This window comes from Heliangelus exortis, chromosome 2 (assembly GCF_036169615.1).
Source record: "Heliangelus exortis chromosome 2, bHelExo1.hap1, whole genome shotgun sequence".
NCBI classification, from domain to species: domain Eukaryota; kingdom Metazoa; phylum Chordata; class Aves; order Apodiformes; family Trochilidae; genus Heliangelus; species Heliangelus exortis.
The window spans coordinates 104090584-104104913 of record NC_092423.1 but is presented as its reverse complement, the minus strand read 5'-3'; the positions used below and the strand labels follow the sequence as shown (position 1 = coordinate 104104913).

Sequence of the window (14330 nt, the reverse complement as noted above, 5' to 3'; positions counted from 1 at the left end):
TAAACATAAATGTTTCTGTACTTTCTATTATATTATTTTGGTTTAGGACACTTAAATAATTGCTTGCATGATGATCTCTTTTTAAAGAGAATTCTCACTGGTTAAACCTAGCTGATTGCACACCGCTTGAAGATTTTGTTCTATTCTTGAATTTTATGTTATTCCTAAGTAACTTACAAAACTTGCAACCCAGTTCAACTATATTGTTTTCATACCTCCAAGCTATTAACAGTAGATACGTTTCATATTTAATACAGCTTTATTACAAGTAGATATAACCATTATTGCCAAAATAGAAAGGCTATATAAAAAAAATCCAGTGCAAAATAAAAGCACCCTACAAAATCTGCATTTCTGTTCCCATTGACAGGCATTCAGGCCTTGCAAGAACAACCAATTTCAGTGACTTCAAAGCTGTTACTCAGTGACACGAAGTTTAGACAGGGTTTTGTAAAAGTTTAGTTGTCAACTTCAAAGAAAAAAATAAAAAAGAACACTCATTGTCTGACAGGTGCAAAAAATAATACAAACTGTATTAACACGATATGAAACAAACGTACATTAAATAGTTTTGTTTCCTGGTACATCAGATTTTCAAATTAATTTTATAAAATTTACATCTTTAATGAAACAAGTTATCTATCATTGTGGAAAATACAGTTCTTTATTTCAAGTTTATATTAACTATAAATATCTAAGGACAGGAAAGATCCTCTTCAACTTGGTGTGCCTTATTTCCCCTTCCTTTATGTCTTCTGCTCTTTGCCTTTTGGAGAAAACATTACAGCATAAGGCTGACGTCTTTTTGGACGTTGACAGGGAGCAAGTTCCTCTTTAATGTAGCCTTAAAAGAATAAGAACAAATCTGAGGTAAGAAAAACAAAATTAAAACATGCTTAATTTCAGTTTCATTTGCCATTTACCCTCAAAAATTAACCTGTGAATTTTTTTCCTAGTGTGGCAACTGGTTTTTACTTGAGAAAACATCACGAGTTCCCAGGGTGCAGTATCATTAATGAAAACATTCAGCATTTCTAATAGAATGTACATCCCAGACAGGTAGGAACAGTGAATCTCTCTCACAGGGTATCTCACTCACCTGAAGTTATAAATGGACATGCCTAATTTAAACATGCTTTTTCATCAGTTCTAACACGTAAGAGCAACCAGGTTGGACGAGGAGGGACTATGATTTGTTAATCCTGAAAGACAATGATCAAGAACCAAAGGTTCTAGAGTGGTGAGAACTTGCTCTCATTACTTTTGGTAAACAAGGAATGGCTTAGGCTCCCTCATTCAAGCCCAGTGAAACTGGACACAGGAGAGAGGAAAGAGCCTACTTAGAAGGGAAGTTGAGCAGCACTCCTGAGGTGCTAGCAAGCTGGACTGAGGAGTCACTTTCCTTTCTGTATTACCAGAGACTGAAAAGAATCACTTTCCTCAAGCTGAGCCAAGCTCATGGAGCCTTAACAGCCTGCAAATTCTGTGATAAACTTAACTCTTTGCAGTGGATATAACAGAAGGGGGAACCTGACTAGGGCTTCAAGAGCAAATTTGAAATTTGTCCCCACAATGAGGGAGGGAGACTTAGATTTCTGAACACGGTGTTTAATATATATTTATATATATATTGAAAGATAGCTTTAAATTTAAATTAACTAGACTCAGTAGATCTTGATAAAGCAGTATGAATGTTATGCCAGTCCCTAAAAATCAAGTCTCCATGTTCTGAAAGATTAAGGATGAAAGTGCAACACTAGCACACAGGAACACATACAGATTTCTGGCTATATTTTCCTAAGCCTGACATGAAACTCTTATGGAAGAATTAAAATAAGTGAAGATAAATGCTTCACAGTTAATAAAATATACACAAATTAAGACATAAGTAACTCAAAAAAAGTTCATACGGGGCTTTACACCTCAGTTTCACCTCTTCATAGAATGTCAGATGGGAAGGGACCTCAAGGATTATCTGGTCCAACCCTTCTAATACTGCATTTTATACGAGATGTCTCAGTATCCTGTTGAGCTGAATGTGTGAAGAGGGCTCAAAAAACCCTCAAGCAAACAGCTTCACTGATGTCACTAACCTCAACATGTCACAAACAAGTAGGGTATATGTATTAAAAAACCTACTTATTCACACCCTACTTTCAACATTTCCATTAACATGTGGTATATGGAGCTCTAAAGATACAAAGGACACCAACAGTGCTGCCTGACTCTCCTCACAAAGCAAAATCCCTCAGCCTTTGTCTTTGAAAATCTTGAACCCATTCTTGCTTTGGTTCAAAGACATGTAGGGTTTGAATTAAGTTCTGTGAAATTCCAGATTGTTTCTGCCTTCTCTATCTAGGTTCTAAGAAAGTTTCCTCATATTCCCCTCTTCTTAGTGGTACAAGAACTGCTAAAAAAGGGTAATATTTATTCAGAATAATGTCTGCTATGATAAGTAAACAGATCTCAACAATACTTTCCCACTACTAGGTGGGAAAGGCTGTTTTATGAGCTAGAGATAATTTCAAGGAACCATTACAAAAAAAAATCAGCTTTAAAAGGTGCTTTGTAAGCCTTTTTTGCACAAACCTCTTTCCACACAAGTCTGAGTGGAAGGAAATCCAACCTCCCAGAAATTTTCAGGTGTATTTGGAGGAATGTAGCGAAATCTGTGTCTCGAACAGGAAGCTAATTTCTTTTCTCTCTCTTCTTCAGGAATATCTGCATAATACTGAATGTTAGGAAACAGAAATAAAAAAATCCAAGTTAACAAACTCATACATACAGAGCAACTGCTTTACATAATGACTTTGTCAATCACTTTTTATTAAAAGAGTTATCTAAAAATAATGGTGAGGACAGCCAAGAGCAGAGATTTGTTATCCAAGTGACAAACACCTGGACATTACCCTAAAAGCTCACTGAATTTACAGATTACTTATAACCTTATGGTTATATGTTTGTTAGCTTTGTATCTTTTAACATACCATAGGTACAAGGTTTCAGCATATGTCAACAGTTTTAGTGACTGATTTTACAAAGCTGAGTTGACACAGGAGTTGAAATTGATGGTAAGGTAATTTTCTAATAAACTAAGTTTCAGCTCACATTTAAATAAAATAGAAAAGTGAAAAAACGCACTATGAAATCCTTGCTGCAGAATTATTTCCAGTGTCTAAACTTAAACAGTATTAACAGCAAACTTAAGTCAAAATCCTTCCTACTTTATTATAGACAAATTAAGTGAAAACATAGAGCTAGTTTAATTAGCAGACTGATCCTGGGATGCCCCCTGGGCATTCTGTAGAGTAGACAGTAAATCATCTAGCAACTTTTCCATCCCTGTCAGCAGTACTGGAGGCTGCAACAAGAAAAGTATATAAACTCTCCAAATTTTTTGCTGGGTGTTTCCATGAGCAGCACTACTAAAAGATGTTTTATTTCCATGCAGCTTTCTACTGTGCCAGTTTGTGATTCTAGTTAGCATTTCCTATAAAAAGCAATCTGGCACTTAGGTATCAGAGTATCAAAACATTTCTCAAAGCAAATGCACTGTTTGATTCAAGCCAACAGTCACCATCTGGAGTGCACAAGAAACCTGACCCTCGTAAAAGTGGTAAAACAATTCTACTGAAATAACAGTGTAACAATTCGAAAAGGCAAAACTAAAATTAAAAACTTCATTCAGTCAGCTAGAAAGTGAACTAGACTGGGGAAATCAGGAAAGGAACAGAATGCCTCTGCTAACTTCCTGTCCCCATCTATTGGTAGGATTTCAGAAAACCCACTTGGAATTGTGAAATACACTGATAAATTCCTTTTTTCCAACTGGATGGCAGACAAAGTATAAAGTAGACATAAAAATTCTCCTCCAAAAGAACTTGAGATATAAATATTGATGACTGTATAGAAAAGAGTAATCACAGCTCTGAAAATGTAAGGGACAGAACTGTATGAACCAGGGAAAGCAGACTTGTTTAATTTCAAAATTTTGTAGCCTGTAGGAACTGCAACTCTGCCTCAAACCAAGGCACATTTTCTATCCCCCCCTCCCCTCACAGTCAATTCAGATTTCTTGCCTTTCTACAAACTGTGACACCTAAATATATTCTGCTTTCAAAGCCCTTATTAGTACAGAAATCTGGTCTACTAACATGTAGTTCTCCTGGTCAAGCACAGGTTGTTAGCAGGTTGTAGCAAAATTTTCAGATTACTGCTATGTCTACTACAAAGTTCTTGTACACAAGATAGAATAAACTGCTAGTTCCAAAGATAATATTCAGGAATGGTTAGGAGTCCCAAGTAAAAGGTTCTTCAAAACGTATTTTTCATAAGCTTTCAATGTGCTGCTTTCTTTTTTTTTTTTTAACTAAAATGCTTATGATTGTTAAAGAATATTATGGATCAAACAATTAAAAATACAGTACAATTTTTTAGGAACAGAAAATAAAAAGACCAATCAATAATCAAGCTAAGTACACAATCAAAAGACAATAGAAAGAAACTTTTCTAAAAAATTAAAAAAAAAAATCTATCAAGATTGAAAAAAAAAAAAAGTACATTTATGTCTGCTGAAAAGCTAAAAGAAGTCTTCAGCTGTTTTCTAGATTGATCTCTCTACCCACAGCATTTTCAATCCACACAAAACATTCAAGCTAGGTTTTTCCATCTGTGAAAAAATACGCAAAATCACATCCTACAGTATCTTCATGGTAACAGAACCCTACAATTTGCAGTGTCAAAACCAGAACAAACCTTTTAAATGTTCCTCACATTAGTTTAGCACAATGTAACTTAGTAATTTCTGTAATCTAAATATTTATTAAAATATCTGACTGATTCTCATATTAAGTGTAGCTAGAATTCAGAACCACACTAACAAACGTTACTTTTACATTTTACCTGTATTTTACCTGAATCTTTCCCTAATCACACAGGGCAAGTCATAAAAAAAACAAACCAAGACCTCTTATCAAATGTTCTGCACTGTAAAGTGAATGAGAAGCTTAAACAAAGTTTAAGGTGAGAAGTTTGGTATCAGTCTGCTATGGCATGTGCCAAAGCTGTCTCTCTCATGTCTTCTTAACATGACAGGTACCTCCACTGCCAAGCACATGGCCAGAAACAATTTATTGATTCCTATCCACTCCCTAAATATTTCCTTAGACTTTGGAGATTTTTCAAACCCATACGACTAATAAGGAAGCCAAGATTTCTTTAAAAAGTATCATTTATGCTCTGTCTAACACTCCCTTCTTCCATAGGCATTTAATTCAAAGCTAGTTTTATTGTGGTGCAGTGTCACAGCCTAGAATTCCACACATTCATCTTGAATGACATACACTTAAAAAACCCAAAACCAACAAAGAAGCCAAACTTTTCCAAAGTTTAGTATGGAAACTTTACATTGTAAAATTGGAGTTGTAAATGTTGCTCAACACCACAGTTACCATTCTAACTTGCCAAAAAGTAACAAGAGCTACATTTGCTGAGAGGAGAGATAATCCGTAGTTTACAGAAAAAGGAAATTAAAACACTTAGCACATGGATCTTGGGCCAAGAAATAGGTCTGGGTTTTTTCCATTTTGTTTCTTTTTTTTTTCCAGCATCTACAAGCTCTTTAAATAAAAAATATTTTTTAAAATGGTATTTATAGTTTACCGTAAAAATTGTTTGTATTTAATGAGTTTTACCAAAGCTATTTTACAGGAATGTGTTTTTGTTAAAAATATGCTCTCATAATTTCTACATCTAAGTAAATGTGGCTTGACTATAAACTGAATAGCAGAAAGATACATGAATAATATTGGTTTAATATAGATGTGGAAAATCAGTGAAAGGATTCCAGAGAATCCATCATTACTCAGTCATTAATCCACACTTCTGGCGAGTCATAATGTATTAGATCATTGCTTAATTAACTCCAGCCTGAAAGTCTATTAATGACCAAATGAAATACATTCTTACTACACATGTAATTACTTCAATATTTTAGATCTACACCAAGTAACTGAGAACAGTTTAGTAATCTGAAAGGGAGGGAAAACATTTTTACAATCATTTGCATGTATACACACATTGACTTCTAATGCTGGTGCATTTACCTGAAAACAGAGATACACCAGAAAGCAAGATAAAAATCAAACCCCAAATCAAGGTTTAGTTGTTCAGGGGTGCACCAGGACACAGAATGTCCTTACTCTATTACTTGTAAATCTCAGTAGATCTTTTGAAACATCTAATTATTCCTTCATTTTTTATTACCAAAACTTTTACTGGAACCATGATGGAAGAAGTTTCTGTCTTCATACAGATATACCCAACTTTTTAAGACTTTCTAGGTTATGTGCAGTTACTACAGTTAAAGCAAACAAATCAACCCAAAACTTGGTAAAATAGCTTTGGTAAAGACTTCTCTGCTGCTCTAGGTACTGATGACCATGCAATCAGATTAATAATTTCAACAACATTTTAGCACTTAGATACCAGCAGAGTTGGAAGAATGGAAGACTGACCAAATTTTAAAGCACTACTTACTATTTCACATTCCTTACAAGTATGACCAAGCAACTTTCTTCTTTCTTCTTTTCTTCGAATAACCTCAATATGAGGAAAATCCAACACAGTATTCTTTCTGAAAAACAAAAATGTTTTCACACAGTAGTACATTTATTTCTTTTGCATGTCTGGAAATTTTCAGTTTTCAGACCACAATGAAGGAGCGACTCAAGGAACTAAGAAGTATGAGAAAATGCCTGCAAACTCATAATACTTGGGGGTATTTATAGCTGAATAGGACTTTTTTTGTATATAACAGTTCCAGGACTTTTAAAAATCCAATATGATCTTTCATACAACCAGAGGTGTGCATTTCCTCATTATGGCTTTTCATACTGTGAAAGTAATCTCCAGATCCAAATTACTCAAATCTATATTTTCTGTAGAATATTCTGTATTCAAGTTGTGCTTGAACTGATTTCTGCAAGAGGAACGTATGTTTGAAATAAAGAACACAGCAGACTGTTTTCAACTTACCTGCTCATTGAGTAAGTTTTCCTCTATAAGGAAAACATGTGCTGGGCTAAAAAAATAAGTGAACAACTGAATGGGTTGGTGACTATACAGAAAAGCAACAAAGGATGCACTAAGAGGTGCAGTTGATAAATATCACTCACTTATTGCCTAGAGGAAGGGCAAAAAATGTGAGAGAAAGAAAGGTTTTTATTTCAACAAATGATCCATCAGCTCCTTGATCATATACTCATGCATGACCACATGCCTGCAAGGAACAAAATGGATTACAAAATACGGCATTCAATAAAATTATAAAAAATAGAGGAGGCAATCTCTTCTCTACAGCAAATGTGATAGACAGGCATCCCAATGTGTTTATGATTTCCCCCCTGCCCTAGCTTTTATCTAAGGCTTTTATTTAATTCAGCAGATCTTTTACCTGAGTATCTTCAGCTGCTAGTAAGTTAGGCACAAACAAGCTCCTTGTAGGGATGATATAAAGAGCCTTAAAATGCCTATACAGAACAAACAAAATTACCTTTCATCACTTTTGAAATAGGGCTCCACAAAAGCTTTCTGCTTGGCTTTATCTTGTTTATCCTCATGTTCTGAAAATAACATAGGCAAAACAAAAACTTACATGTCATATAAGGTTAACAGACTGCCTGGAGAAACATCTGTACAATTTTAGTCATCTATTAGGAAACAGAAAAATGCCATGACCTTCAGTATGAGAAAACAGATTCCAGCAGTTATTAATAACAGGGAATTGATTGAACCAGTAATTGAAAAGCACTACTGGAGCAGAAGGATAACAGCAGTGAGACAAGTGAAAAAAGATAAGCAGAACAACAAAGAAAGGGTTGATAAAAATACAAAATATTGCAAAACCTTCAGTAGAATCTAGGATAGGGAGAAGAAAGGAACCAAGACAAAAGCTTGTGTTTTCTCTAAGAGTCATTTTTCTGTACAAGTCCTGTGCCAACTTCCATTACACATCCCATATTTGTGTGGTGGCTATATAAAAGAGCTACCAAAATAATTTTCATATTGGTTTATGTTATGTCCTTACAATGAATAAATTTTCCCATGATTTTACCAAAAAAGAACTTATGGTTTATTTGGCATATTTGTTCCCAGAGAACAGAGACTTATTGCAAATGAGCTTCGGTATTTTAAGCAGGCTAATGAAGACAAAACAAATTATATCCCACTCTTTAGTTTCTTGCTTGCTGCTGTTATTCCCTTATCCTGCTCTTTCTCATGAAGAGTTTCTTTTTCATCACATGCAGAGGGACTACCATCTAGTAGGCAGGATTCATATTCTTCATGGGTTGTCCGATCAAACATTTCTGTGAAGGTATCATTCATTTTTTTTTCTCTTCCTAATATAAAAAGCATAATGAACATTCAAATCAGTGTCACAAAAATAAGTCAAGAAAGCTTATTTTGATTGAATGTGTAACAAAAGAATTAACATTTACTTCCTGCTTCAGTACTGCTTGACACCAGTGATACCTTTATTCTTTCTGCAACTTCTCTATCAATCTTTTAAAAGTGGGCAATGCTCATCTACTTCTCATAAAGATACCTTGACTCAATTTCTAAAATTTGATTAATTAATAAACCACTTCGATATAACTTCAACTTTAATATTAGGTATGTGAAAATTTTCTTCTAGTGATTACGGAGTTATCCAAGCAGAAGGAAATACTTTCTGTGGGTAGGAGATAAACTACAGAAATGTGATCAAAGTGCAACAGCTTAAAAAAACAAAACACCGTGGTAAAAGTCACTGCCCTGCAGCCATGATTCACCACATACCATAAATTAAATGTGATACAAACACCTTTGGATTATTTTAAGTATACTAGTTCTATTTATATGCCATTAAAAAGGAAATCAGTCTCCCCATAGAAAATATGATATGATTACACATAGCAAACATTAAATGCTGTTTGTTTTAAGAGTGATTGTTGCAGGTGAGATCAGAACTATTATATGGTTAAGTATTTAACACTTTAAATACAGTAAAAGCATAGTTACTGGCTATGCCCAAACCAAATCAATACAAATCCTATAATTTTCTTAATCTAAGTTTAAAAAGGTTCAGCCACCACCACAGATACTACTAGGAAACAGACTGTTCTTTGTAACCTACAAAAATACACCAGTGCTGTTTACTGCTAGACATTTTCTATTATCTATTCACACAGAGGAAAAAAAAATTTCCTTTACTCTTTCCTCCTCCTCCAAAGATAAAAAATAAAGAAAGCAAACCAAAGGAAAAGAAAAAGAAAAATCTTACTTGGACTGCTTTCTTGGTTTTGCTCTTCATTTTTCATTTTTAATAGCACACTTTCACTAACATATGTATAATCCATATCAACAACTTCCTCTCTGACTCTTGACTGAGAACCACCCTAAATAAAAATAAACAAACATGTCAATTGCATTCAGAAGCGACTGGTCATTGCTGCATATCTGAGACACTTCCACAAAGTTACTGGCATATTTTTGAACACTTCCTGTGTTCTTTTTTTTTTCTGCAGTAATGTCCACATGATAAAGACATAAAATCTAGGTAAGAGATTTGAAATTCAACTGTGAAGCATGTATCTGGTGGGTTACATTATTTGATGGGCAAGAAATGCCTTACAAGTTTTAATGTTAAATCCTGAAAGGATAAAAACTACAAGTGAAACATACAAAAATTAAAAACTAGTCAAATCAATAGATTTTAAGGTAGCCTTTAAGTGAGACTAAACACTTTGGGGAAATTTTTAGAGATCCTCGTAACCAACTTGCACCCAAAGGAAGATAAAAGTGACAATTTGCACATTTTCTGTTACTTAACATAAAGAGATATTACAGTGAACATTTTCACAGGAAAAATTATGAGGTTTAGAATATTTATCTTTGCCTTGAAAGAAACCCAAATCCAGTCCCAAATACATCAGTTTCATATTGACTGGCAGAGTTTATCAAATAAAACCAGACAGTGGAAATGTTTTAGGATAACTGCAGTACACTATGCACAAACAAACATTTCAGAAATGCAAACAAATATCAAATTTAGATTTTTTTTAGAAAGTGGTTTTATTCTGCCCAGAATAAAGTTCATGATACTACTTCTGTAGGCTTTTTCTCAGTACCATTGAGCTTGAAAACATGTAATATAAGTTTACCTTTGTATCAATCACAGTAATGTCCATTTTGTATCGTGAAAGGTCAGCTTCTGGGTCTATGCTCCAGTGGAGGTATTCTAAAGGTTTATCTTTCAGGTCTGGATGAAGAAAATATGAGAAAAAGACCAATAATCAGATTCAAACCCTGCCAACAGCATCCTCTAGTGTGTAAATGGTAAGTCAGCTTTCTTTTTATCAATTCATCTTTGTGCTTAGGGATTGAATCACTCAAACAATAAATATGTTTTCTTGGTGTAAATATTATGTCTGAATAATTAGATCTTAAAAAATTTTGTCATATTCAGGAAGCACACTACTCCTTTGTGTTTATATGAGGTATGAAAGAAATAAAAGAGTCTTGCAGGTAAAATCTTTGTACTGTGTAAATGGGGTAGCATTATTAGTGTATAGAAAACATTAGATCAGTAAGAATACAAAGGCCAGGTCATTGTTCCAGATAAGGCTCTTGATTTATCTGTGAAGTAGAAGTTTAGATTCCAAGCTACTTGGCCATACCAATAACTGAAAGATTTTTTTTAAAAACTCATAATGCAAGTATTCCTAAATAAAGTATGTAGGGTAACAGCTCAACTAAGGAATACAGCAGCAGTGATTCTACAATCCCAATTCAAAAAATAAGCTTTTAAACTGGGATCGCTTACTAGAAAAGAAGAAACAACTTCTAGGAAAAGTATTTCTCAGCAGTTCATTATCACTAAAGGTACAAATACCTCTAGCAGATCATCAGCAATTATGAAAAATATTAAGAAAATGACTTATTCTTACACCTAGGTGCATTTTACAAGCATCTATATAAAGTCCAACTTACTGTCATTTTATTTCAGCATCTGCTATTCACACACTGCAGTAAATGACAATGCTAAAAAAAGATTCCTAACCTGTTGAGTTTATAGCTGAGTGCCAATGTTATATTTATTATACAGTGGCAAAAAGAATGCCAGGAAGATACAGATTGAAAATGTGAGGGGTAATCTTGAGAAGTCTTGAATAAAATGAGACAGACTTAGAAGAACAATAAAAAAAGTGATTAAAGTGGGAGAAAATAAGGTATGAAAAATTGTAGTCAACCATAGCACAGGCAGTAGGAACAAGAGGCAATAAAAAGAACATTTTCATCAAGTTACCTTGCTCATTTTGCTGTTCTTTATTTTTTGATAGTCTACAAGGGTTTGGTTGAAGTACAGATGCTGGTTCAGATTCTCCATGTCCCGTTTTTATTTTCTTTCTATTTGGTACGTGGCCACTGGCAACCTAACAACATATTGCAATTTTACTATTTCTCAAAATTTAAATACAGTATTTCAAGGGAGAAGAAAAGAAAGTCAGAAAAGCATACCTTCACATCATCAAAAAGTTGCTCTGTCTCTCCAGAAATTGGCAGTGGTACGATTTTGAAGGGAGGAATTTCTTCTTTCATTTGGATCTGGATTTTCTTATCAGGGAATGTTTTTTCCAGCATTGCTTCTTGTAGATAAGATTCCTCTTGTAAATCTCTGCCAAACAAACAGCTTTCATTGTTGGCATTTTGAATGGACGATGAACCTTCAGGAATGGGCTTCCCTAGCTGTGAAAATATGTCATGCAGAGTCACCTGTTTCAGTCTATTTTTGCAGGCCTCCTCACTTCCTTCTTTTTTCTCTTGACAACGAAATCCAGAGAAGCGATCAGACAGATCCAAGGGCTTATCAGCTGTGCTATCCCCATTAATATGCTGAACATCTGGTCGGATGGGTAGGGAGTTCTCTTTGTTGAAGGATGTTTTTTCACAGGTAATAGCATGCTCAGCTTCAGCTTTCTTTCTCTTAGCACACCTGCCTTCTAGCTGCTTCTGGTGTATGAAAAGGAAATCGCTCTTGATCACCTCATTTTTAGCTGTGCAGATGTTTCCAACACAAGCTACAGCCTCATTAGTGTTCTTTTTCACAACCATTTGCCTACTGATAGAGGTCTGGCTGATAACTGACTTGATTTCTGTTCCAAGATTCATTGGTGCAACAAAAGCAACATCTTCAGATTTTGATCTACTGTTATGAGATCTGGAACTGGATGGATTGTTGAAGAGGTTGGTTTTGAGATTAGGCTTGAATCCTGAATCTGAAATACAAGGGGTATGACTTATACTTGAGTTGTTCTTCACACTGCTAGAAGCTCCAAAAACAGGAGAGGCTACCTGAGAATCCCAGTCAACATGTGGTGGAGTGTTCTGACATGGATCTGAAAGACTGAACACAATGAGAGATGAGATGTTTTTCTGGAGTACACAGGGGGCTGGGAGGAGGGAGAAAGATACACTATAATTATAAATTTCCCATCAATGATCTACTTCAGATTTGTCAGAGCTGCTAGTATTAATTGCAAACAGAAGGAAAAAGAAGAGGGAAATGTTTGGTGTAGGAGTAAGCATTGTTGAGCTTAGAGCTGTAAAAGGCAAAAAAACCCAGAGCCCTTGTCCTTCATTTTAGTACGTTGTGAAATTCCACTCCTCATCCAACTCAGAACCACGAAGAGAACGTGAGGCCTACCCAGGGATCTTTTCTACCAAAGGATCCTGGACTCTGAATGCAGTGAAATGGAAGAAAGTGTGACTGGTTACAAAAGCAGTCTATCTAGGTTCTTGTATAGATCTTAAAACCACAATACCAGATTCTCAAAGCTTCTGCAAGTGAAGGAAAAATGTGCAAGCTTCTTTTGGCTACTCTGGCTTTTACTTGTCATCAGTAAAACTTACATTTAATATGACAAATAGGGGCTAAAATAAATTCAGTTCAGACCACAACATCCTAAGGGGAATAGGAAAGGCAACAGTCAACTGGTGTGACATCTGTTCAGCAAAAAAAGTTTTATGATCATTTTCCTACTCCAGCTCCAGACCCCATACCCTCAGAAAATCTTGCAATAACAAAACGTCAGTGAGAGAGGGACTCTGTAAATAGAAAGCTTAACCAGAATGAAAAATCCACAGTTTTGCATTTTACCAGTTCCTTTGTTTCTAATGTGATTTACTTGAAAGAAGCCTGTATAATACATATGTATATATATTATAATCTGAAAATATTTACTTCCATATCTGTACCTTTAAAGCAAACTGCTGTAAGGTTTAAATTCTACTAAAACCAGAACATCACATAAGTCTGTTTAAAACATTATTAATAAAACCAAGTGGAAACACACCCTAAATTGTTGTCATCATTTCTTGATTCAGAAGCTGGATGCTTTCTTGAGCCTTCAGACTGCATGCTCTCTGGGGTCTGGCTCATACCTGTGTTAGTGTGGGGAGGACTCAGTACAATCTGGGACTCCTTGGAAGTGGTGAAGGAAAACAAAGAAGTAAGTGTGAAAATCTATTTGAATTTAAAAATTAGAAGTATGCTAGGTTTGCACATAAATATTGTGAAAAAACATTCAAACTGAACCATTCACAACTCAGAAAAATAACAAGTTACAAAAGAGATGAAATTTTGGCCAACTTCAAAGAAAACTCAAAAAAATTTAAAAAAATCATCACTGAAATACACACACACAAAGATTAGCCTGCAAACTATAATTTTCACAGTAGTTACCAAGCAAAACCACCAAATAATGTCACCTAGGTCATCACCAAATTATCTTTTTGGGGTCTTTGACTTGTACACACTGTACAAAGGGACCCAAGGATTCAGTCCACTCAGTCAAACTTGAAAGTTGTATATACAGGAGGAACTGCACTCCTCCCCAACCCCTAGACAGATAAGTAGTTGGATCTCTCCTCACTACAGCAACTCTGTACTGAGTAAGCAAAAGTAAATCAAAGTGAACTTATTAAAAGTCAGAATTTTAATGCAAAAGAGAAAAACACTTTTTGAAAGCAACTGGCACAAAAGGCTGACTATGTAACAAATGTGGGAATACCACTTACAGATTCCTCTTGAACAGCAAGTCCAATTGTTTCTGCTACGACTGCAGCCAAGTTAAAAGTTGGCTTTGGAACAGGATAGCCTCCCATCCTTGATTGATCTTTACAAGAATAAAGACAGTCACAGTAAGTTCCATATACATTACAGTATCTTACTACTCTCACACAGATGGTAAAGTTATTAAAAAGTTCACAAATTAAAACTGGCAATTACA

At 34.9% G+C, this 14330-nt stretch overlaps 1 protein-coding gene across 3 annotated transcripts in view; it reads right to left on the bottom strand.

The window, feature by feature from the left end:
* Positions 1–240: 240 nt before the first annotated feature.
* Positions 241–14330, bottom strand: part of RBBP8 (RB binding protein 8, endonuclease) — a 35359-nt gene continuing 21269 nt past the window's right edge. For all 3 annotated transcript variants that reach the window (XM_071737304.1, XM_071737305.1, XM_071737303.1), the window contains exons 9-19: positions 14119–14216; positions 13395–13522; positions 11560–12445; positions 11348–11474; positions 10203–10300; positions 9323–9437; positions 8229–8399; positions 7553–7622; positions 6538–6634; positions 2590–2731; positions 241–844 (exon numbers count right to left, since the gene is read on the bottom strand). In XM_071737304.1, the coding sequence (XP_071593405.1) occupies positions 747–844; positions 2590–2731; positions 6538–6634; positions 7553–7622; positions 8229–8399; positions 9323–9437; positions 10203–10300; positions 11348–11474; positions 11560–12445; positions 13395–13522; positions 14119–14216 (2030 nt within the window). In that variant the 3' untranslated portion in view covers positions 241–746. The remainder of the gene's footprint in view (positions 845–2589; positions 2732–6537; positions 6635–7552; positions 7623–8228; positions 8400–9322; positions 9438–10202; positions 10301–11347; positions 11475–11559; positions 12446–13394; positions 13523–14118; positions 14217–14330) is intronic.